Source organism: Anolis sagrei, chromosome 12, assembly GCF_037176765.1.
Source record: "Anolis sagrei isolate rAnoSag1 chromosome 12, rAnoSag1.mat, whole genome shotgun sequence".
In the NCBI taxonomy this organism is placed as follows: Eukaryota; Metazoa; Chordata; class Lepidosauria; order Squamata; family Dactyloidae; genus Anolis; species Anolis sagrei.
The window spans coordinates 20561410-20587351 of record NC_090032.1 but is presented as its reverse complement, the minus strand read 5'-3'; the positions used below and the strand labels follow the sequence as shown (position 1 = coordinate 20587351).

Below are 25942 nucleotides of genomic sequence, written 5' to 3'. Positions count from 1 at the left end.
AATAGGAAGTAAGACCACCTAAAGCTTCAGAGAGCTTCTGTTCGACCATTTCAAAGCTCCCTGCTTGGGCGATGATGGCACGATCATCAGCATAGATAGATTTGGAATCAGCTGGGTTTCCTTGTAATAGGCAGTAAGACCACCTAAAGCTTCAGAGAGCTTCCGTTTGACCATTTCAAAGCTCCCTACTCGAGTGGTGATGACATGATCGTCAGCATAGATGGTTTACGAATCAGCTGGTTTTCCTTGTAATAGACAGTAAGACCACCTAAAGCTTCAGAGAGCTTCTGTTTGACCATTTCAAAGTTCCCTACTTGAGTGGTGATGACATGATCGTCAGCATAGATGGATTAGGAATCCACTGGTTTTCCTTGTAATAGGCAGTAAGAGCACCTAAAGCTTCAGATAGCTTCTGTTCGACCATTTCAAAGCTCCCTGCTTGAGTGGTGATGACACGATCGTCAGCATAGATGGATTAGGAATCAGCTGGTTTTCCTTGTAAGAGGCAGTAAGAGCACCTAAAGCATCGGAGAGCTTCTGTTCAACCATTTCAAAGCTCCCTGCTTGGGTGTTGATGGCATGATCGTTAGCATAGATGGATTAGGAATCCACTGGTTTTCCTTGTAAGAGGTAGCAACAACACCAAAAGCTTCAGGGAGCTTCTGTTCAACCATTTCAAAGCTCCCTGCTTGGGTGTTGATGGCATGATCGTCAGCATAGATGGATTAGGAATCCACTGGTTTTCCTTGTAATAGGCAGTAAGAGCACCTAAAGCATCGGAGAGCTTCTGTTCGACCATTTCAAAGCTCCCTGCTTGGGTGGTGATGGCATGATCATCGGCGTAGACAAAGGTATAAGAAGGTAAAGATAAAGGTTTTACCCTGACATTAAGTCCATGTTGCACTCCAGGACGGGAAAAGCCCTCTGACTATAAACACCACACCGTTGATTGGAAAACAATCCTTTTATTGACGATAATTAAAAAGCAGCCAAGTAAAAAGCACTTTAAAGGAATAGGTAAAACCAATTAAGTAAAAAGATAGGCAGGAGCAAAAATAGCTTAGGGTAAAGTTCAGGGTAAACAAAGTCCACACTTCTCTAATATAATTCAGGAATACAGGAAAGATTCATCCAAGGCATGAGCAGGCATTCATACAATCCAAGAATCCAAACCATGGAACAAGAAATACTTAAGACAAGAATCTCCCAATTCCACGAAACAAGGACGAGAACTTCACTTGCTTCCAAATGATGCTTCATCTGACTATATTTCCCAGACTTGGAACTTTTATCCCTCCATTAAGCTATTCCAGTTATTCAGAAATTGGTTTTGCTTTAATTGAGATTCCCTTATCTTTTTCTGTCGGATCCTGACAGACCGCCGAAGCCACTGTTCGGTCTGCCTGTTTTGACTAATCTCCTGCCGCCTATCTATTTGCTCATTAAGTTTTGAAGCTGGGCCAGGTGCCGAGTTGTTTTCAAGCCCCAAATCCTAGGAACTCTCTAGTAACAATTCAGGGAGTACACTATCATCCCCACACTACTCAGGGACATTCTCATGGGAAACTACACTTTGCACAGGGGTCTCCTGGTCCTTCTCGTGTGTGTGTGTGTGTGTGTGTGTGTATGATTCTGCAAGCTTGGGATTTGCATCGTGGTTTACTCCGTGATGAATATCATGGACTGTTGGCACTCCATTAAATTATTATTACTATTATTACTATTATTATTACTATTATTATTACTATTATTACTATTATTATTACTATTATGACTATTATTATGACTATTATGACTATTATTACTATTATTATTACTATTATTACTATTATTACTACTATTATTACTACTATTATTACTACTATTACTACTATTATTACTACTATTATTACTATTATTACTATTATTATTACTATTATTACTATCATTACTATCATTATTATTACTATTATTATTACTATTATTACTATTATTATTACTATTATTATTACTATTATTACTACTATTATTACTACTATTATTACTACTATTATTACTATTATTACTATTATTATTATTACTATTATTACTATTATTATTACTATTATTATTACTATTATTATTACTATTATTACTATTATTACTATTATTATTACTATTATTACTATTATTATTATTACTATTATTACTATTATTACTATTATTACTATTACTATCTTGGGTCCCCAGTGTTGCCTGGGTTATTTGAAAAAGTCAATTTGTTAATTGTACACAATGCATAAGGTTGTGGGTGAACTACAACTCCCATCAGGCCAGGTTCACCCGAAAATCTCCATCAGTGCTTAAAGTTTGTTATGTATCGTGGGTGGGGTTCAGGGTGCTCTCTGGCTGCAGGGTGAACTACAACTCCCTCTATGTCCCCTCTTATGTATCGTGGGTGGGGTTCAGTGTGCTCTCTGGCTGCAGGGTGAACTACAACTCCCTCTATGTCCCCTCTTATGTATCGTGGGTGGGGTCCAGTGTGCTCTCTGGCTGCAGGGTGAACTACAACTCCCTCTATGTCCCCTCTTATGTATCGTGGGTGGGGTCCAGTGTGCTCTCTGGCTGCAGGGTGAACTACAACTCCCTCTATGTCCCCTCTTATGTATCGTGGGTGGGGTTCAGTGTGCTCTCTGGCTGCAGGGTGAACTACAACTCCCTCTATGTCCCCTCTTATGTATCGTGGGTGGGGCTCAGTGTGCTCTCTGGCTGCAGGGTGGACTACAACTCCCTCTATGTCCCCTCTTATGTATCGTGGGTGGGGTTCAGTGTGCTCTCTGGCTGCAGGGTGAACTACAACTCCCTCTATGTCCCCTCTTATGTATCGTGGGTGGGGTTCAGGGTGCTCTCTGGCTGCAGGGTGAACTACAACTCCCTCTATGTCCCCTCTTATGTATCGTGGGTGGGGTTCAGTGTGCTCTCTGGCTGCAGGGTGAACTACAACTCCCTCTATGTCCCCTCTTATGTATCGTGGGTGGGGTCCAGTGTGCTCTCTGGCTGCAGGGTGAACTACAACTCCCTCTATGTCCCCTCTTATGTATCGTGGGTGGGGTTCAGTGTGCTCTCTGGCTGCAGGGTGAACTACAACTCCCTCTATGTCCCCTCTTATGTATCGTGGGTGGGGTTCAGTGTGCTCTCTGGCTGCAGGGTGAACTACAACTCCCTCTATGTCCCCTCTTATGTATCGTGGGTGGGGTCCAGTGTGCTCTCTGGCTGCAGGGTGAACTACAACTCCCTCTATGTCCCCTCTTATGTATCGTGGGTGGGGTTCAGGGTGCTCTCTGGCTGCAGGGTGAACTACAACTCCCTCTATGTCCCCTCTTATGTATCGTGGGTGGGGCTCAGTGTGCTCTCTGGCTGCAGGGTGGACTACAACTCCCTCTATGTCCCCTCTTATGTATCGTGGGTGGGGTTCAGTGTGCTCTCTGGCTGCAGGGTGAACTACAACTCCCTCTATGTCCCCTCTTATGTATCGTGGGTGGGGTTCAGGGTGCTCTCTGGCTGCAGGGTGAACTACAACTCCCTCTATGTCCCCTCTTATGTATCGTGGGTGGGGTTCAGTGTGCTCTCTGGCTGCAGGGTGAACTACAACTCCCTCTATGTCCCCTCTTATGTATCGTGGGTGGGGTCCAGTGTGCTCTCTGGCTGCAGGGTGAACTACAACTCCCTCTATGTCCCCTCTTATGTATCGTGGGTGGGGTTCAGTGTGCTCTCTGGCTGCAGGGTGAACTACACCTCCCTCTATGTCCCCTCTTATGTATCGTGGGTGGGGTTCAGTGTGCTCTCTGGCTGCAGGGTGAACTACAACTCCCTCTATGTCCCCTCTTATGTATCGTGGGTGGGGCTCAGTGTGCTCTCTGGCTGCAGGGTGGACTACAACTCCCTCTATGTCCCCTCTTATGTATCGTGGGTGGGGTTCAGTGTGCTCTCTGGCTGCAGGGTGGACTACAACTCCCTCTATGTCCCCTCTTATGTATCGTGGGTGGGGTTCAGTGTGCTCCCTGGCTGCAGGGTGAACTACAACTCCCTCTATGTCCCCTCTTATGTATCGTGGGTGGGGTTCAGTGTGCTCTCTGGCTGCAGGGTGAACTACAACTCCCTCTATGTCCCCTCTTATGTATCGTGGGTGGGGTTCAGTGTGCTCTCTGGCTGCAGGGTGAACTACAACTCCCTCTATGTCCCCTCTTATGTATCGTGGGTGGGGTTCAGTGTGCTCTCTGGCTGCAGGGTGAACTACAACTCCCTCTATGTCCCCTCTTATGTATCGTGGGTGGGGTCCAGTGTGCTCTCTGGCTGCAGGGTGGACTACAACTCCCTCTATGTCCCCTCTTATGTATCGTGGGTGGGGTCCAGTGTGCTCTCTGGCTGCAGGGTGAACTACAACTCCCTCTATGTCCCCTCTTATGTATCGTGGGTGGGGTCCAGTGTGCTCTCTGGCTGCAGGGTGAACTACAACTCCCTCTATGTCCCCTCTTATGTATCGTGGGTGGGGTCCAGTGTGCTCTCTGGCTGCAGGGTGAACTACAACTCCCTCTATGTCCCCTCTTATGTATCGTGGGTGGGGTTCAGTGTGCTCTCTGGCTGCAGGGTGAACTACAACTCCCTCTATGTCCCCTCTTATGTATCGTGGGTGGGGTTCAGTGTGCTCTCTGGCTGCAGGGTGAACTACAACTCCCTCTATGTCCCCTCTTATGTATCGTGGGTGGGGTTCAGTGTGGTCTCTGGCTGCAGGGTGAACTACAACTCCCTCTATGTCCCCTGTTATGTATCGTGGGTGAGGTTCAGTGTGCTCTCTGGCTGCAGGGTGAACTACAACTCCCTCTATGTCCCTTCTTATGTATCATGGGTGGGGTTCAGTGTGGTCTCTGGCTGCAGGGTGAACTACAACTCCCTCTATGTCCCCTCATAGAGGGTTGGATCAGTCATGGGGGGTTCTGTGTGCCAAGTTTGGTCCAGGTCTATCATTGGTGGAGATCACCATTTCCCTGATTGTGGGTGAACTACAACTCCCAGAAAGGAAGGTTCATTCCTCCCAAACCCCTCCCACGACTCTTTACGCCGCTCCTCATAGGGCTTGTTCTCCAGACCCTTGGTCATTTTAGTCGTCCTCCTCTGGACACATTCCAGCTTAGAGTCGACATCTCCCTTCAAGTCGGCGAAAAGCCTTGTGAAGCTACAACTCCCAGGATACCATAATCATGGGTCAATGAGTGCAGACTTCAAAGCCCTGGCTGACCCTTCCTGCTTTTCTCTCCAGATCTCGGTCAACATTTTCCGGACGCTTCCACCCAGTGAAAACCCTGAATTTGACCCTGAAGAGGATGAGCCCAATTTGGAACCCTCTTGGCCCCACCTCCAGGTAAGACCCAAAGCAGGAAAGTGTGACCTTGGAAGAAAACAGTTTACTTCCAGGACGACAAAGACAGACACTACACAGACTGAGGCAAAGGCTTCCCCCTCTCCATCTCTATAGATGCCGGAGGTGGAGAAAGGAAGCCTTTGCCTCTGTCTGTGTAGTGTCTGTCTTTGTCGGTAATTGTATAACAGCATTGAATGTTTGCCATAAATTATTGCCTTCCTTCCTTCCTTCCTACCTTCCTTTCCTTCTTCCCTTCTTTCCTTCCTTTCCTTCTCTCCCTCTCCCTCCCTCCTCCCTTCCTTCTTTCCTTCCATCCTTCCTTTTCCTTCTCTCGCACTCTTTCCATCCATCCTTCCTTTTTTCTTTTCCTTCTCTCCCTCTCCCTCCATAATTTTTTCCCTCCCTCTCCTTCCTTCCTTCCTTCCTTTTCCTTCCTTCCTTCCTTCCTTTTCCTTCTGTCTCTCTCCTTCCATCCATCTTTCCTTTTTCCTTTTCTTTCTCTCCCTCTCCTTCCTTCCTTCCTTCCTTCCTTTCCTTCTCTCCCTCTCCTTCCTTCCTTTTCCTTCCTTTTCCTTCTGTCCCTCTCCTTCCATTCATCCTTCCTTTTTTCTTTTTCTTCTCTCACCCTCCTTCCTTTCTTCTTTCCTTCCTTCCTTTCCTTCTCTCCCACTCTTTCCTTCCTTCCTTTTCCTTCTATCCCTCTCCTTCCTTCCTTCCTTCCTTCCTTCCTTCCTTCCTTCCTTTTCCTTCTGTCCCTCTCCCTCCTTCCATCCATCCATCCTTTTTTTTCTTTTCCTTCTCTCCCTCTCATTTCATAATTCTTTCTCTCCCTCTCCTTCCTTCCTTCTTTCCTTCCTTCCTTTCCTTCCCTCCCTCTCTCCTTCCTTCCTTCCTTTTCCTTCCTTCCTTCTCTCCCTCTCCCTCCTCCCTTCCTTCTTCCTTTCCTTCTCTCCCACTCCTTCCTTCCTTCCTTCCTTCCTTCCTCCCTTTTCCTTCTGTCCCTCTTATTCCATCTGTCCTTCGTTTTTTCCTTTCTCTCCCTCTCCTTCCTTCCCTCCTTCCCTCCTTCCTTTCCTTCTCTCCCACTCCTTCCATCCTTCCTTCCTTCCTTCCTCCCTTCTTTCTTTCCTTCCTTTCCTTCTCTCCCTCTCCTTCCTCCCTCCCTCCCTTTTCCTTCTGTCCCTCTCCCACCTTCCGTCCATCCTCTCCCTCTCTCCTTCCTTCCTTTAATAATAATAATAATAATAATAATAATTTAATAATAATAGTAATATTAATAATAAATAAAACATTTATATTCCTCCCTATCTCCCCAAAGGGACTCACGACAGAAATATGTATTCTGTAATCCGCTCTGAGTTTCCTTGGAGAGATAGAGCAGAATATAAATAAAGTACTATTACTATTTTGGGTACCCAGCATTGCCCGGGTTATTTGAGAAAGTCAGTTTTTTGTTGTGCAGAATGAATAAAGAAACACTGGGATGTCTGTGGTGGAGGAAACCCATACAATCTAGTAGCTGATTAAGGTCTGCTCTGTTTGTTGTGCCCTGCAGAAAATAGTAGGAAAGGGTTAAGGGAGTGGCAGTGGGCGGGGTCTTGCAAAATTCACACCAATGTAGAGAGTAAGAAACACTGGGATGTCTGTGGTGGAGGAAACATGTAAAGTGTAGTTGCTGATTAGTTCTGTTCTGTTTGTTGTGCCCCGCAGAAAAGAATAGGAAAAGGTTAAGGGAGAGGCAGTGGGTGGGGTCTTGCAAATTCCACACCAATGGCGAGAGAAAGAAGCACTGGGATGTCTGTGGAGGAGGAAACGTGTAAAGTGTAGTTGCTGATTAGTTCTGCTCTGTTTGTTGTGCCCTGCAGTAAAGAGTAAGAAAGGGTTAAGGGAGAGGCAGTGGGCGGTGTCTTGCAAATTCCACACCAATGGAGAGAGTAAGAAACACTGGGATGTCTGTGGTGGAGGAAACACATGAATTCTAGTTGCTGATTAGTTCTGCTCTGTTTGCTGTGCCCGGCAGAAAAGAGTAGGAAAGGGTTGAGAGAGAGGTAGTGGGAGGGGTCTTGCAAGTTCCACACCAATGGAGAGAGTAAGAAACACTGGGATGTCTGTGGTGGAGGAAACACGTAAAATCTAGTTGCTGATTAGTTCTGCTCTGTTTGTTGTGCCCTGCAGAAATGAGTAGGAAAGAGTTAAGGGAGAGGCAGTGGGCGGGGTCTTGCAAGTTCCACACCAATGGAGAGAGTAAGGAACACTGGGATGCCTGTGGTGGAGGAAACACGTAAAATCTAGTTGCTGATTAGTTCTGCTCTGTTTGTTGTGCCTTGCAGAAAAGAGTAGGAAAGGGTTAAGGGAGAGGCAGTGGGCCGGGTCTTGCAAGTTCCACACCAATGGAGAGAGTAAGAAACACTGGGATGTCTGTGGTGGAGGAAACATGTAAAATCTAGTTGCTGATTAGTTCCACACCAATGGAGAGAGTAAGAAACACTGGGATGTCTGTGGTGGAGGAAACACGTAAAATCTAGTTGCTGATTAGTTCCACACCAATGGAGAGAGGATGACACACTGGGATGTCTGTGGTGGAGGAAACACGTAAAATCTAGTTGCTGATTAGTTCCACACCAATGGAGAGAGTAAGAAACACTGGGATGTCTGTGATGGAGGAAACACGTAACATCTAGTTGCTGATTAGTTCCACACCAATGGAGAGAGTAAGAAACACTGGGATGTCTGTGATGGAGGAAACACGTAAAATCTAGTTGCTGATTAGTTCTACACCAATGGAGAGAGTAAGAAACACTGGGATGTCTGTGATGGAGGAAACACGTAAAATCTAGTTGCTGATTAGTTCCACACCAATGGAGAGAGTAAGACACACTGGGATGTCTGTGGTGGAGGAAACACGTAACATCTAGTTGCTGATTAGTTCCACACCAATGGAGAGAGTAAGAAACACTGGGATGTCTGTGGTGGAGGAAACACGTAAAATCTAGTTGCTGATTAGTTCCACACCAATGGAGAGAGTAAGAAACACTGGGATGTCTGTGATGGAGGAAACACGTAAAATCTAGTTGCTGATTAGTTCCACACCAATGGAGAGAGTAAGACACACTGGGATGTCTGTGGTGGAGGAAACACGTAAAATCTAGTTGCTGATTAGTTCCACACCAATGGAGAGAGTAAGAAACACTGGGACGTCTGTGATGGAGGAAACACGTAAAATCTAGTTGCTGATTAGTTCCACACCAATGGAGAGAGTAAGAAACACTGGGATGTCTGTGGTGGAGGAAACACGTAACATCTAGTTGCTGATTAGTTCCACACCAATGGAGAGAGTAAGAAACACTGGGATGTCTGTGGTGGAGGAAACACGTAAAATCTAGTTGCTGATTAGTTCCACACCAATGGAGAGAGTATGGCACACTGGGATGCCTGTCAATGTCTCCAATGAATGTGGCACAACCTTGGCACATCCAGGGCAAAGTTGCCAAAGTAACTTTTCTCAGATTTACCTTGGGTGATAAACGGGAAGGACGGATGTCTCCAAAGGAACTAAATCTGTGTCTTCCGACTCCCATCTGTTTCTCCCTCCAGCTTGTATATGAATTTTTCCTCCGCTTCCTCGAGAGTCCAGACTTCCAGCCCTCGGTTGCCAAGCGTTACATCGACCAGAAGTTCGTCTTGCTGGTAAGAGCGGAAGGCGGGTGGGCGGTGGGATTCGCATTCACGGCGAGTCAGAGAATGACAAATCCCTCGCTTTCCTTGGCTGGCTCTTGAGTTCCGCATAAGGCAGCTTGGACTACATTATAGTTTGATCTGTGTTACTGGAACAGTGTAGATCCAACGCCGCCAGGGAAACTGCGAGAAGGCGCGAGCAACGGTGCTGGCTTCTTTTCCTCCTTCCTACCTACCTTTTCCTTCTGTCCGTCTCCTTCTATCCGTCCTTCCTTTTTCTTTTCCTTCTCTACCTCTCCTTCCTTCCTTCCTTCCTTCCTTCCTTCCTTCCTTCCTTCCTTCCTTCCTTCTTTCCTTCTCTCCCTCTCCTTCCATCTTTCCTTCTCTCCCTTTCCTTCCATAATTCTTTATCTCCCTCTCCTTCCCTCCTTTCCTTCTCTTCCTTTCCTTCCTTCCTTCCTTCCTTCCTTCCTTCCTTCCTTCCTTCCTCCCTTTTCCTTCTCTCCCTCTCCTTCCTCCCTTCCTTTCCTTCTGTCCCTCTCCTTCCATCCATCCTTCCTTTTTCTTTTCATTCTCTCCCTCTCCTTCTATCCTTCCATCCTTCTTTCTCTCCCCTTCCTTCCTTCCTTCCTTCCTTCCTTCCTTCCTTCCTTCCTTCCTTCCTCCCTCCCTCCCTCCCTTCCTTCCTTTTCCTTCTCTCCCTCTCCTTCTATCCTTCCATCCTTTCTCTCCCCTTCATTCCTTTCTTCCTTCTTTTTCCTTCTCTCCCTCTCCTTCTATCCTTCCATCCTTCTTTCTCTCCCCCTCCTTCCTTCCTTCCTGCCTTCCTTCCTTCCTTTTCCTTCTCTCCCTCTCCTTCCTCCCTTCCTTTCCTTCTGTCCCTCTGCTTCCATCCATCCTTCCTTTTTCTTTTCATTCTCTCCCTCTCCTTCTATCCTTCCATCCTTCTTTCTTTCCCCTTCCTTCCTTCCTTCCTTCCTTCCTTCCTTCCTCCCTCCCTCCCTCCCTTCCTTCCTTTTCCTTCTCTCCCTCTCCTTCTATCCTTCCATCCTTCTTTCTCTCCCCCTCCTTCCTTCCTTCCTTCCTTCCTTCCTCCCTTTTCCTTCTCTCCCTCTCCTTCCTCCCTTCCTTTCCTTCTGTCCCTCTCCTTCCATCCATCCTTCCTTTTTCTTTTCATTCTCTCCCTCTCCTTCTATCCTTCCATCCTTCTTTCTCTCCCCTTCCTTCCTTCCTTCCTTCCTTCCTTCCTCCCTCCCTCCCTCCCTTCCTTCCTTTTCCTTCTCTCCCTCTCCTTCTATCCTTCCATCCTTTCTCTCCCCTTCATTCCTTTCTTCCTTCTTTTTCCTTCTCTCCCTCTCCTTCTATCCTTCCATCCTTCTTTCTCTCCCCCTCCTTCCTTCCTTCCTGCCTTCCTTCCTTCCTTTTCCTTCTCTCCCTCTCCTTCCTCCCTTCCTTTCCTTCTGTCCCTCTGCTTCCATCCATCCTTCCTTTTTCTTTTCATTCTCTCCCTCTCCTTCTATCCTTCCATCCTTCTTTCTTTCCCCTTCCTTCCTTCCTTCCTTCCTTCCTTCCTTCCTTCCTCCCTCCCTTCCTTCCTTTTCCTTCTCTCCCTCTCCTTCTATCCTTCCATCCTTTCTCTCCCCTTCCTACCTTCCTTCGTTCCCTTCTCTCCCTCTCCCTCCCCCTTCCTTTCTTTTCCTTCTCTCCTTCCATAATTTTTTCTCTTCCTTTCCTTCCTTCCTTCCCTTCCGTTCCCTTCTGTTCCCTTCCATTCCCTTCCCTTTCTGCCCCTCTCCTTCCTTCTTTCCTTCCTTCTTTCCTTCCTTCCTTCTTTCCTTCCTTCCTTCCTTCCTTCCTTTCCTTGTCTTCCTCTCCTTCCTTCCTTCCTTCCTTCTTTCCCTTTTCTCCCTCTCCCTCCCTCCTTCCTTCCTTCCTTCCTTTTCCTTCTCTCCCTCTCCTTCCTTAGTTTTTCTCTCCTCTTCCTTCCTTCCTTCCTTCCATCCTTCCTTCCTTCCTTTTCCTTCTCTCCTTCTCCTTCTATCCTTCCATCCTTCATTCTCTCCCCTTCCTTCCTTCCTTCCTTCCTTCCTTCCTTCCTTTCCTTCCTTCCCTTTTCTCCCTCTCCCTCCCTCCCTCCTTCCTTCCTTTTCCTTCTCTCCCTCTCCTTCCTTAGTTTTTCTCTCCCCTTCCCTCCTTCCTTCCTTCCTTCCTTCCTTTCCTTTCCTTTCCTTTCTGTCCCTCTCCTTCCTTCCTTCCTTCCTTCCTTCCTTCCTTCCTTCCTTCCTTCTCTCCCTTTTCTTCTCTCTCTCTCTCCTCCAACAGCAGCTCGCACCCGCGGACACAGATCTTATTTTAGGTCTTGTGGCCCACCAGTAGGCCACATCCCACAGGTTGGGAACCACTGGTGTAGACCCATACAATGCCGTCCAAACAAAATATCCTTCTATTTTTCAGGGTTCTTTTGCTGACTTTTTTTGTCCCGTTTCTCCAGCTATTAGAGCTTTTTGACAGCGAGGACCCCCGGGAGCGCGAATACCTCAAGACCATCCTCCACCGTGTCTATGGCAAGTTCCTCGGCCTGCGGGCATACATCCGTAAGCAGTGCAACAACATCTTTTTGCGGTGAGTTCTGTAACATTTATTTGCTGTATTGAGTCCATTGACATTATTTATACGGCACCCAAGAAAAACAATCAGTCGGAAAAACAACAAAAACAGGGAATAACATTGAAAAAGGAGCCCCCGGTGGCGCAGTTGGTTACAGCACTGAGCTGCTGAACTTGCTGATTGAAAAGTCACCAGTTCAAATCCGGGGAGCGGGTTGAGCTCCCGCTGTTAGCCCCAGCTTCTGCCAACCTAGCAGTTCGAAAACATGCAAATGTGACAAGGACAATAATGAGATTATTCCTTTGTTTCCTATTTCTGCTGCCAGATTTATCTACGAGACAGAGCATTTCAATGGTGTCGCAGAACTGCTAGAAATCTTGGGAAGGTAATAAACTTTCAGCACTATTTGGCGGGCTTTATTTATCGTGTCAGAAGCAAATTGAGGGTACGGTTAAACACAAAGTTTGCTCATCTCCCCATTCACGAGTCATGGACTCTGCTCTGTAGCCTCATTTCTGAAGACTGCCCCTGCAACTCGTGGCTGTCAGAAGGGATAGAGAGTTTCATCTATGCTGACGATCGTGTCATCATCACTCAAGCAGGGAGCTTTGAAATGGTTGAACAGAAGCTCTCTGAAGCTTTAGGTGCTCTTATTGACTTCTTGTGGTGCCAGAGCGCAGCCTATTCAGCGGTCTCCCAGTTGTCCAATCTTCTGTCATCTGGTCTCAGCCACTGGGTTTTTGCCTGCCAGTTTTGGACTCTTGCTTGCTGAGGTGTTCCTGCGAGTATCTCTGCAGATCTTAGGAAGCTCTTTCTTGATTTAGGGCATTCGCATGCTGGGTGACATTCAAACAGAGGATGGGCCGGAGATGTCACTGCCTTGGTCCTATCATTATTGGCTGCTACTTCCTGACAGATGTCAGGTGATGCAATACCGGTTAAAGAGAATTTCTTCATAGACATTCTGTGATAATGTGGCATATCTCATTAATAGCCATATGCACTGTTTTAGCGTGGTGATATGTATTCCACACTGGGTGTGCGTACTCAGCAGCAGAGTGGACAAGCACAAGAACAGATGCCTTCACTGTGTCTGGTTGTGACTCCCAGGTTATGCCAGTGATCTTTCGTATGATATTGTTTCTAGCACCCACATATTGCTTGATATTCAAGCAGTGCTTCTTGTAGGTGAGAGCACGGTCCAGAGTGACTCCCAGGGATTTGGGTGCACTGCAATGCTCCAGTGGGATTCCTTCCCAGGTCATCCTCAGAGCTCGAGATGCTTGTCTGTTCTTAAGGTGAAAAGCACATGTCTGCATTTTAGATGGTATAGGAATCAGTTGGTTTTCCCTGTAATAGGTAGTAAGAGCACCTAAAGCTTTGGAGAGCTTCTGTTCAATCATTTCTGTTCAACCATTTCAAAATGGTGATGGCATGATCATCAGCGTAGATTAAACTCTGTCCCTTCTGGCAGTGGCTGGTCATTTGTGTAAATGTTGAACATGGATGGAGCAAGCACACTCCCCTGAGGCAGGCCGTTCTTCTGTTTCCGCCATCTGCTTCTCTGGCCCTGGAACTCAACAAAAAAGCTCCTGTTTTGTAGCAGGTTTCCTATGAAGCGGGTGAGGTGATCATCCTTTGTGATAGTATTTTTTTCTCAGGAGAAGGGCTGGGTGTTATAGTTCTCAAAGTATTGTACCATACAAGTCATATATCCCTAGGGATGCATTTCCGAACCTAATGTGGTATCAGCAAACGACAGCAAACTTGAGTGGTGATGGCATGATCATCAGCATAGATTAAACTCTCTGTCCCTTCTGGCAATGGCTGGTCATTTGTGTAAATGTTAAACATTGATGGAGCAAGCTAGTTTTCCCTGTAATAGGCAGTAAGACCACCTAAAGCTTTGGAGAGCTTCTGTTCAACCATTTCTGTTCAACCATTTCAAAATGGTGATGGCATGATCGTCAGCGTAGATTAAACTCTGTCCCTCTGGCAGTGGCTGGTCATTTGTGTAAATGTTGAACATTGATGGAGGAAGCACACTCCCTTGAGGCAGGCCGTTCTTCTGTTTCCGCCATCTGCTTCTCTGGCCCTGGAACTCAACAAAAAAGCTCCTGTTTTGTAGCAGATTTTCTATGAAACTGGTGAGGTGATCATCCTTTGTGATAGTATTTTTTTCTCAGGAGAAGGGCTGGGAGTTATAGTTCTCAAAGTATTGTACCATACAAGTCCCATATCCCTAGGGATGCATTCCTGACCTATTCTGGTAACAGCAAACTACAGCAAACTTGGGTGGTGATGGCATGATCGTCAGCATAGATTAAACTCTCCGTCCCTTCTGGCAGTGGCTGGTCATTTGTGTAAAAGTTAAACATTGATGGAGTAAGCACACTCCCTTGAGGCAGGCTCTTCTATTTCCGCCATCTGCTTCTCTGGCCCAGGAACCCAACAAAAAAGCTCCTGTTTTGTAGCAGATTTCCTATGAAATGGGTGAAGTGGTCATCTTTTGTGATATTATAATTTTTTCTCAGGAGAAGGGCTGGGAGTTATAGTTCTCAAAGTATTGTACCATACAAGTCCCATATCCCTAGGGTTGCATTTCTGAACCTATTGTGGTATCAGCAAACGACAGCAAACTTGGATGGTGATGGCATGATCGTCAGCATAGATTAAACTCTTTGTCCTTTCTGGCAATGGCTGGTCATTTGTGTCAACGTTAAACATGGATGGAGCAAGCACGCTCCCCTGAGACAGGCTGTTCTTCCGTTACTGCCATCTGCTTCTCTGGCCCTGGAACTCAACAAAAAAGCTCCTGTTCTGTAGCAGATTTCCTATGAAACGGGCGAGGTGGTCATCCTTTGTGATATTATAATTTTTTCTCAGGAGAAGGGTCGGGAGTTATAGTTCTCAAAGTATTGTACCATACAAGTCCCATATCCCTAGGGATGCATTTCGGAACCTACTGCGGTATCAGCAAACGATAGCAAACTTGGGTGGTGATGGCATGATCGTCAGCATAGATTAAACTCTGTCCCTTCTGGCAATGGCTGGTCATTTGTGTCAATGTTGAACATTGATGGAGTAAGCACACTCCCTTGAGGCAGGCTCTTCTGCTTCCGTCATCTGCTTCTCTGGCCCAGGAACCCAACAAAAAAGCTCCTGTTTTGTAGCAGATTTCCTATAAAATGGGCAAGGTGGTCATCTTTTGTGATATTATAATTTTTTCTCGGGAGAAGGGCTGGGAGTTATAGTATCATACAAGTCATATATCCCTAGGGATGCATTTCCGAACCTACTGTGGTATCAGCAAACGACAGCAAATTTGGGTGGTGGTGGCATGATCGTCAGCATAGATAAAACTCTTTGGTCATCAGCAAACTATAGATAACTGCAAACCTTATTAAAAAGAATGATTTCCACCGGTTGTTACACACACCATAGACGTGAAACCTATTTTCTTTCACTACCTGGCCAATAAAAAATAAAAATATACAGTGGGACTTCTGGATCCATTGGGGAAAGGAATGCCCTCAGGTCTGATCGGATTTCCTTTCCTCTCCTTCCCCAGCATAATCAATGGGTTCGCCTTGCCTTTGAAGACAGAACACAAGCAATTCCTGGTGCGAGTCCTGATTCCGCTGCATTCGGTGAAATCCCTCTCGATATTCCATGCCCAGGTGAGTCCGAGAAGAAGTGGAATGTGCTGTGACCACATGTCTATTAGAACTGTATTTTTCCACACCGCAATGCACAATGGGGTGACGGACACTGCATTTCTATCAAACAGAGTGCCAACAATGGCTGGCCCATGATGGGTTATAGATGGAGTAAGAAGTTCTGTCTATGGGAGAGAATCATTCAGGGACAATTCCATCCTAGATTGTATGTGTTTCCTCCACCACCGATATCCCAGTGTAAATATGTCCAAGAGTCCTGCCAATGTCCTCCACCAATACCACACTGCCCACCACTCAAGGGAAGTCTTTTATTCGGGGGCAATTTCATCCTAGATTATATGTATTTCCTCCACCACAGACATCCCAGTGTAAACATGTCCAAGAGCCCTGCCAATGTCCTCCACCAACACACTGCCCACCACCCAAATGAAATCTTTTATTCTGTGACAACTTCAATCTAGGTTATATGTGCTTCCTCCACCACAGACATCCCAGTGTAAACATGGCCAAGAGCCCTGCCAATGTCCTCCACCAACACCACACTGCCCACCACCCAAGTGAAGGCTTTCATACAGGGAGTTCCATCCTAGATTGTATGTGCTTCCTCCACCACAGACATCCCAGTGTAAACATGTCCAAGAGCCCTGCCAATGTCCTCCACCAACAACACACTGCCCACCACCCAAATGAAATATTTTATTCTGTGACAACTTCATTTTAGGTTATATGTGCTTCCTCCACCACAGACATCTCAGTATAAACATGGGACAATGTCCTCCACCAACACCAGATTGCCCACCACTCAGGAGAAGTCTTTCATTTGGGGACAATTTCATCCTAGATTGTATGAGTTTCCTCCACCACAGACATCCCAGTTTAAACCTGTCCAAGAGCCCTGACAATGTCCTCCACCAACACCAGACTGCCCACCACCCAAGTGAAGGCTTTCATACAGGGAGAGTTCCATCCCAGATTATATGTGTTTCCTCCACCACAGACATCCCAGCGTAAACATGTCCAAGAGCCCTACCAATGTCCTCCACCAACACCACACTGCCCACCACCCAAATAAAATATTTTATTCTGTGAAAACTTCATCCTAGATTATATGTGTTTCCTCCACCACAGACATCCCAGTGTTCCTTATTCTCGCTATTAGTGAAATGAGAAATGAATTTTTCCTCTCTTTTTTTTTTCAGCTCGCTTACTGCGTCGTTCAGTTCCTGGAGAAAGATGCCACGTTGACCGAACACGTGAGTTTTTGCGGATGTGTCTGAACAGCTACAAATACTAAAAAACACAAAGATGAGTGTTTTTAAGGCAGTTGGTGTTCTGTAATCCGGCTTTCTGACCATTTTGCTTTCTCTCCCTCGTCCCCCTCCTATCCTCATCCATCTTTCCAGGTGATCCGTGGTCTACTGAAATACTGGCCAAAGACCTGCACCCAAAAGGAGGTACGGCAATACCTATTGATTGATTGAGATACATTACCTTTCTCTTATCTCAATACTTCTTGTCAAGTTTGGTCTTTATTGGTCATTGGATGAGGATCACAGTGGTCTCAGGAAGTGAGTGAAGGTGAAGTCCCATTACCCATGGACCACCTCCTTCAAACTGCACCAGGATGTAGAGTGGGTCATGGGGGCTCTGTGTGTCAACTTTGGTCTTTATTTGTCATTGGATGAAGGTTGCAGTGGTCTCAGGAAGTGAGTGAAGGTACTGCAAGTTCCATCATCCATAGTCTGCCCTCTTCCAAACTGCAGCAGGATGTAGAGTGGGTCATGGGGGCTCTGTGTGTCAAGTTTGGTCTTTATCGGTAATTGGATGGGGGTCACAGTGGTCTCAGGAAGTGAGTGAAGGTACTGCAAGTCCCATCATCCATGGACCAACTCCTTCAAACTGCAGCAGGATGTAGAGTGGGTCATGGGGGCTCTGTGTGTCAAGTTTGGTCTTTATTGGTCATTGGATGAGGGTCACAGTGGTCTCAGGAAGTGAGTGAAGGTACTGCAAGTCCCATCATCCATGGACCACCTCCTCCAAACTGCAGCAGGATGTAGAGTGGGTCATGGGGGCTCTGTGTGATACTGTGAACCACCGCCTCCTCCTGAGAAAAATGTATAGTATCACAAAGGACGACCACCTCACCCGCCTCATAGGAAACCTGCTACAAAACAGGAGCTTTTTTGTTGAGTTCCAGGGCCAGAGAAGCAGATGGTGGAAACAGAAGAACGGCCTGCCTCAGAGGAGCGTGCTTGCTCCATCCATGTTCAACATCTACACAAATGACCAGCCACTGCCAGAAGGGACAGAGAGTTTCATCTATGCCAATGATCATGCCATCACCGCTCAAGCAGGGAGCTTTGATATGGTTGAACAGAAGCTCTCCAAAGCTCTAGGTGCTCTTACTGCCTACTACAGGGAAAACCAGCTGATCCCTAATCCATCTAAAACACAGACATGTGCCTTTCACCTTAAGAACAGACAAGCATCCCGAGCTCTGAGGATTATGACCTGGGAAGGAATCCCACTGGAGCATTGCAGGACACCCAAATCCTCGGGAGTCACTCTGGACCGTGCTCTGACCTACAAGAAGCACTGCCTGAACATCAAGCAAAAAGTGGGCGCTAGAAACAATATCATATGAAAGCTGACTGGCACAACCTGGGGATCACAACCAGACACAGTAAAGACATCTACCCTTGCGCTGTGCTACTCTGCTGCTGAGTACGCATGCCCAGTGTGGAACACATCTCACCACGCTCAAACAGTAGATGTGGCTCTTAATGAGACATGCCGCATTATCACGGGGTGTCTGCGTCCTACACCACTGGAGAAATTACACTGCTTTGCCGGTATTGCACCACCTGACATCCGCCAGGAAGTAGCAGCCAATAGTGAAAGGACCAAGGCAGAGACATCTCCAGCTCATCCCCTGTTTGGGTATCAGCCAGCACGTCAATGACTTAAATCACGAAATAGTTTTCTAAGATCTACAGAGACACTCGCTGGAACACCTCAGCAAGCGAGAGTCCAATAGTGGCAGGCTCAAATCCATGGCTGATACCAAATGAGAGACTCCCTCCTGGGCACACAGAAGACTGGGCAACTTGGAAGGCGCTGAACAGACTGTGCTCTGGCACCACGAGATGCAGAGCCAACCTCAAGAAATGGGGCCACAAAGTGGAATCCTCGACGTGCGAGTGCGGAGAAGAGCCAACCACTGACCACCTGTTGCAATGCAACCTGAGCCCTACCACATGCGCAATGGAGGACCTTCTTGCGGCAACACCAGAGGCACTCCAAGGGGACAGATACTGGTTAAAGGACATTGAATCAACTACCAAGCTTGCAAATTTTGTATATTATCTGTTTGTTTGTTTTGTTCTGTTAGAAATGTAATACAATTGACTGGTTGCCCTGACACGAGAAATAAAATGAGGTTCGAGTCCTTGTCCTTCATTCCCATTTCTCTTCTCTTGGCCCCATCCAGGTGATGTTCTTAGGAGAGATCGAGGAGATCTTGGATGTCATCGAACCTTCCCAATTCGTGAAGATCCAGGAGCCGCTCTTCAAGCAAGTGGCCCGATGCATTGCCAGCCCCCATTTCCAGGTGACTTTGGGGGAGGCAGGAAGATTTGTTTGTTTATTTATCACGTCAGAAGCCAATTGAGAATACAGTTATGTTATGAATAACTTTCCCACATTGGGGCATCTGCCAGGAATGTGACCTTGTGAATCAACACGGGCAGGTGAACAGCACAGAAGCCCATTGCTGTCTGCCACAATTTTTGAATTGTAATAAGGTCTCTTATATAGCAATATTTCTTGCTGATGTTTTTCCAAAGTTGTAAATGAATGATAGATGTTATTCTGTCCCAAAACATCCTAGCTTTATCTCATTTCCGGGCAGATGTTGACTCTCCTTAATTGGTTTTGGTGAACGTAAGGAGCCTTGTGTTGACATAAGGAACCTTGTAAACATTTCCTTAACTTAAAGAGCCATTGTCTCCGATAATGTAAATACATTGTTTTTCCACCTAAAGTTGTCACAAGTCATCAATGTCAGCAGTTCAGCAACTTTTAATTACAGTCCATGAATTCTTCACATCCTTCTTGTAGTTTATCATGTCAGAAGCCAATTGAGATGGGTTCAAATTGTTTGTTGCATTATCGGGTCTCTCAGTAATGTGACTTTGTGTGTCTTCATGAGACACCTCGAGCGGGTGAACAGCACAGCAGCCCATTGCTGTCTGCCACAATTTTTGGATTGTAATAAGGTCTCTTATATAGCAATATTTCTTGCTGATGTTGTTCCGAAGTTGTAAATGAATGATAGATGTTATTCTGTCCCGAAACATCCTAGCTTTATCTATGTTCCAGGCAGATGTTGACTCTCCTTAATTGGTTTTGGTGAACATAAGGAGCCCTGTGTTGACATAAGGAACCTTGTAAACATTTCCTTAACTTAAAGAGCCATTGTCTCCGATAATGTAAATACATTGTTTTTCCACCAAAAGTTGTCACAGGTCATCAATGTCAGCAGTTCGGCAACTTTTAATTACAGTCCATGAATTCTTCACATCCTTCTTGTAGTTTGTCATGTCAGAAGCCAATTGAGAATATAGTTATGAATAACTTTCCCACATTGGAAAAGTTATTCATAACGTATTCTGTCTGTGTTTACAAAAGTCTTGCTTTCTATCTTCACTCTCATTAAATGTTGCACCTGACAATTCATCTTCAGAAGGCGGTTTCTCAGAGAAAGACTGTGGAGGGCCTCTGCCAGGAATGTGGCCTTGTGAATCTTCATGAGACACCTCGGGCGGGTGAAGAGCACAGCAGCCCATTGCTGTCTGCCACAATTTTTGGATTGTAATAAGGTCTCTTATATAGCAATATTTCTTGCTGATGTTGTTCCAAAGTCATAAATGATGGGTATTTTTCAAGCCTGAAACATCCTGGTTTCATCCCAGTTCCGGGCAGATGTTGACTCTCCTTAATTGGTGTTAGTAAACGTAAGGAGTCTTGTGTTAACATAAGGAACCTTGTAAACATTTCTATAGTTAAAGAGCCATTGTCTCTGATAATGTAAATACATTGTTTTTCCACCTAAAGTTGTCACAGGTCATCAATGTCAGCAGTTCAGCAACTTTTAATTACAGTCCATGAATTCTTCCTTCTTGTAGTTTATCCTTCTTGTAGTTTATCATGTCAGAAGCCAATTGAGATGGGTTCAAATTGTTTGTTGTATTATCGGGTCTCTCAGTAATGTGACTTTGTGAGTCTTCATAAGACACAATTTTTGGATTGTAATAAGGTCTCTTATATAGCAATATTTCTTGCTGATGTTGTTCCGAAGTTGTAAATGAATGATAGATGTTATTCTGTCCTGAAACATCCTAGCTTCATCTCAGTTCCGGGCAGATGTTGACTCTCCTTAATTGGTTTTGGTGAACGTAAGGAGCCTTGTGTTGCCATAAGGAACCTTGTAAACATAGAAAGCAAAAGATAGAAATATTTTGCACCTGACAATTCATCTTCAGAAGGCAGTTTCTCAGAGAAAGACTGTTGAGGGCCTCTACCAGGAATGTGGCCTTGTGAATCTTCATGAGGCACCTCGGGCGGGTGAACAGCACAGCAGCCCATTGCTGTCTGCCACAATTTTTGGATTGTAATGAGGTCTCTTATATAGCAATATCTCTTGCTGATGTTGTTCCAAAATTGTAAATGAATGATAGATGTTATTCTGTCCCAAAACATCCTAGCTTTATCTTAGTTCCGGGCAGATGTTGACTCTCCTTAATTGGTTTTGGTGAACGTAAGGAGCCTTGTGTTGGCATAAGGAACCTTGTAAACATTTCCTTAATATTTCTTGCTGATGTTGTTCCAAAATTGTAAATGAATGATAGATGTTATTCTGTCCTGAACTGAGATCCAACTTCATCTCAGTTCCGGGCAGATGTTGACTCTCCTTAATTGGTTTTGGTGAACGTAAGGAGCCTTGTGTTGGCATAAGGAACCTTGTAAACATTTCCTTAACTTAACATTTCTTGCTGATGTTGTTCCAAAATTGTAAATGAATGATAGATGTTATTCTGTCCCGAAACATCCTAGCTTTATCTTAGTTCCGGGCAGATGTTGACTCTCCTTAATTGGTGTTGGTAAACGTAAGGAGCCTTGTGTTGACATAAGGAACCTTGTAAACATTTCCTTAACTTAACATTTCTTGCTGATGTTGTTCCAAAATTGTAAATGAATGATAGATGTTCTTCTGTCCCGAAACATCCTAGCTTTATCTTAGTTCCGGGCAGATGTTGACTCTCCTTAATTGGTGTTGGTAAACGTAAGGAACCTTGTGTTGACATAAGGAACCGTGTAAACATTTCCTTAACTTAAAGAGCCATTGTCTCCGATAATGTAAATACATTGTTTTTCCACCAAAAGTTGTCACAAGTCATCGATGTCAGCAGTTCGGCAACTTTTAATTACAGTCCATGAATTCTTCACCTCCTTCTTCTTCACTCCCCCCTTACAATGAGTCTTAGCTGTTTTCTTTGTGTGCTGCTCCTCAGGTTGCAGAGCGGGCTCTGTATTTCTGGAACAACGAGTACATTTTGAGTCTAGTGGAGGACAACTGCCACACCGTACTGCCCACCATCTTTGGCACGCTCTACCGCGTCTCCAAGGAACACTGGAACCCGTGAGTTCACGATTGGGGCATTGTAGGTTACATGATACCAATGAGCCTAAAGTGATGGTATCCCATCTGGACAATGAAGCAAAACCAGTTTAAGCCAGTAAAGCCTATGGCACTCACTTCTTCTCTTCGTCACCACTCTCCTTTCTTAGGACCATCGTCTCCCTGGTCTACAACGTCCTCAAGACCTTCATGGAGATGAACGGGAAGCTCTTCGACGAACTCACAGCCTCCTACAAGGTGGAGAAACAGCAGTAAGTGCGAGTGTGAGCTGGGATCAAAGCCCCTGTTTTATTTACACAGGAGATTTCGGCCAACCTCACATTACTGATGCTGGAGGGAGGCAAGACGCATGGATTGGCACTGAGAGCTATGCTCCCAACTCTTGCCATTTCAGAGACCCTCCATCTCTTTCCAGCCTCATATCTCATACACAAAAGGAGTAACAAACAAACAAGACCTGAGATTTGAGCGAGATGTGAAGATATGTTCCATACACAGGAATACAAACAGGTTGTTTTGAACCTTTTGAATCCTCTTTCCACGCCAGCACTCTAAACACTATAGAGGCCTATTATGTTTATTGCTCCTTCTCCCTGAAGGCTTTAACTATTTTCCTCAAAGAGATATCTTTTAACAACAGTCCCCAAAACTCTTCCTTCCTTCCTCTTCAAAACTTCTAACTAACTCTTCAAACACCAAACTCCTAACTTCAAACCAACAAGCCTCTGGTTGCATTCGCTCTTACTTTCCCGCTGGCTTTGCCCATCTCCAGTTGCTAAGCACCTCCCTCTAATTTCATCGACCAATCAGACTGCTCTTCCAGTTATGAAGCAGAACCCCCATGACCAACAGAAATTACTGTGTTTTCTGATGGTCTTTGGCGACCCCGCTGACCTCTCCTCACAACCCCCCCAGGGGCCGCGACCCCCAGGTTGAGATACACTGTCATAGACTAAGGCCTACCTCACACTTTGAGGCTTACCTCACAAACTAAGGCCTATCTCACACTGTGAGCCCTTCTCACAGACTGAGACCTCTCTCCCACTGAGGTTTCCCTCAGACCAACTGCTACTAAGCTACAGGCACACCTGCTTATATCGAACTGCAGCTTTTGCTGAGTCATGACATCCATTTAACCTCGCTGACACCTCGTTGCAACCCCCCCAGGGGTCGTGACCCCCAGATTGAGATACACTGTCATAGACTAAGGCCTACCTCACACTGTGAGGCCTACCTCTCAGACTAAGGCCTATCTCACACTGTGAGGCCTTCTCACAGACTGAGACCTCTCTCCCACTGAGGTTTCCCTCAGACTGACTTCTACTAAGCTATAGGCACACCTGCTTACATAGAACTGCAGCTTTTGCTGAGTCATGGCATCCATTTAACTCTTTCAATGCTTGACTCGCATTTTTGTAATTAAAAATACCTTGTTAATTGTTACCACGGAACACCCATGACCAACAGAAATTAGTGTGTTTTCTGATGGTCTTTGGCGACCCCGCTGACACCGCCTCACAACCCCCCCGGGGGCCGCGACCCCCAGGTTGAGATACACTGTCATAGACTAAGGCCTACCTCACACTGTGAGGCCTACCTCAGAAACTAAGGCCTATCTCACACTGTAAGGCCTTCTCAGAGACTGAGACCTTTCTCCCACTGAGGTTTCCCTCAGACCAACTGCTACTAAGCAACAGGCACATTTGCTTATACAGAACTGCAGCGCTTTGCTGAGTCATGACATCCATTTAACCCCGCTGACACCTCGTTGCAACCCCCCCAGGGCCTGTGACCCCCCAGGTTGAGAAACACTGTCATAGACTAAGGCCTACCACACACTGTGAGGCCTACCTCACAAACTAAGGCCTAACTCACACTGTGAGGCCTTCTCACAGACTGAGATCTCTCTCCCACTGAGGTTTCCCTCAGACTGACTGCTACTAAGCTACAGGCACACCTGCTTATATCGAACTGCAGCTTTTGCTGAGTCATGACATCCATTTAACCCCGCTGACACCTCGTTGCAACCCCCCAGGGGTCGCGACCCCCAGGTTGAGATACACTGTCATAGACTAAGGCCTACCTCACACTGTGAGGCCTACCTCTCAGACTAAGGCCTATCTCACACTGTGAGGCCTTCTCACAGACTGAGACCTCTCTCCCACTGAGGTTTCCCTCAGACTGACTGCTACTAAGCTACAGGCACACTTGCTTAAATAGAACTGCAGTTTTTGCTGAGTCATGACACTGTCATAGACTAAGGCCTACCTCACACTTTGAGGCCTACCTCTCAGACTAAGGCCTATCTCACACTGTGAGGCCTTCTCACAGACTGAGACCTCTCTCCCACTGAGGTTTCCCTCAGACTGACTGCTACTAAGCTACAGGCACACCTGCTTATATAGAACTGCAGTTTTTGCTGAGTCATGACACTGTCATAGACTAAGGCCTACCTCACACTTTGAGGCCTACCTCTCAAACTAAGGCCTATCTCACACTGTGAGGCCTTCTCACAGACTGAGACCTTTCTCCCACTGAGGTTTCCCTCAGACCGACTGCTACTAAGCTCTAGGCACACCTGCTTATATAGAACTGCAGCGCTTTGCTGAGTCATGACATCAATTTAACCCCGCTGACACCTCGTTGCAACCCCCCCAGGGGTCGTGACCCCTGTCATAGACTAAGGCCTATCTCACACTGTGAGGCCTTCTCACAGACCGAGACCTTTCTCCCATTGAGGGACCCCCAGATTGAGATACACTGTCATAGACTAAGGCCTACCTCACACTGTGAGGCCTACCTCTCAGACTAAGGCCTATCTCACACTGTGAGGCCTTCTCACAGACTGAGACCTCGCTCCCACTGAGGTTTCCCTCAGACTGACTGCTACTAAGCTACAGGCACACCTGCTTATATAGAACTGCAGCTTTTGCGAGATCATGTCATCCATTTAACCCGTATTTTTGTAATTAAAAATACCTCGTTAATTGTCAATACTCCTGAGACAAGTGACGTCACCCTTGCCTTCTCTTCCTTCCTTTGCCAGGGAACTAAAGAAGGAGAAGGAGCGGCAGGAGCTCTGGCGGCAACTGGACGAGCTGCAGCTGCGGAAGCTGCAAGGACTGGAGGAGGCCAAGATGAACCGGCTCAACCTGCAACACAACCTGGTTGTGCAGAGCGGGGGGGCCAGCTAGGGGCCCCTCCCTCCCTCCCTCCCTCCTTCCCCGGAAGCCCCCTCCCTCCCCAAAGAGAGAGCCGGAGGGAGGCAGCACCCCCATAGTATGCCTCCCCCCCCCATACATTGGCCTTTGCCAAACCTCTCCCCTTTGCTCCCTTAGGTGGAATATCGTGGGATCTCTGGCGTGTTCTCTAGCCGCGGATACGGAATGACGTTTTCCTCCGTATCCGCGGGGACGTTTTCCTCCGTATCCGCGGGGAGCCCTTTTTCTTCCATTTGAGCAGGGGGGAACATGTCGAATTGGATCGGTCCTTCCCTTAATGGGATTTAGGGGAACCATAAGGGGAAAATAATCCACTGTATAGGTGGGGAAGAGGATGGCAATCTAAAGCAATAGACCGACCTCCTGATCCAAAATGGGTGTCTCTTTATTGGGGTGGGGGTGGGGGGGGGCAGCAGAGAGACAAAGCAACGGGCCGAAGACTTTTGCAGATGGGAAGGAAATATAGTGAATATAGTGGTCTCTCTCCCCGCAATGGCGAGTGTGTTCTCTAGCCGCGGATACGGAATGACGTTTTCCTCCGTATCCGCGGGGAAACCCTTTTCCTTCCATTTGGGGTTTTTTTCTCTCACCCCATAACGAAGTAATCATTCCGCCTCTGACCCCAAAGGGTAACAATATAAGGGGTGGAGATGGATGATTATACAAAACTAGGGACGATACG

At 46.4% G+C, this 25942-nt stretch overlaps 1 protein-coding gene across 1 annotated transcript in view; it reads left to right on the top strand.

The window, feature by feature from the left end:
- PPP2R5B (protein phosphatase 2 regulatory subunit B'beta) overlaps positions 1-25315 on the top strand; it is a 40078-nt gene extending 14763 nt beyond the window's left edge. Inside the window, exons 5-15 of the mRNA XM_067472553.1 lie at positions 5276-5377; positions 8972-9064; positions 11544-11674; positions 11985-12044; positions 15231-15339; positions 16539-16592; positions 16743-16793; positions 18830-18949; positions 21912-22039; positions 22189-22290; positions 25086-25315. Of these exons, the coding sequence (XP_067328654.1) occupies positions 5276-5377; positions 8972-9064; positions 11544-11674; positions 11985-12044; positions 15231-15339; positions 16539-16592; positions 16743-16793; positions 18830-18949; positions 21912-22039; positions 22189-22290; positions 25086-25233 (1098 nt within the window). The 3' untranslated portion in view covers positions 25234-25315. The remainder of the gene's footprint in view (positions 1-5275; positions 5378-8971; positions 9065-11543; positions 11675-11984; positions 12045-15230; positions 15340-16538; positions 16593-16742; positions 16794-18829; positions 18950-21911; positions 22040-22188; positions 22291-25085) is intronic.
- The last annotated feature ends 627 nt before the right edge of the window (positions 25316-25942 follow it).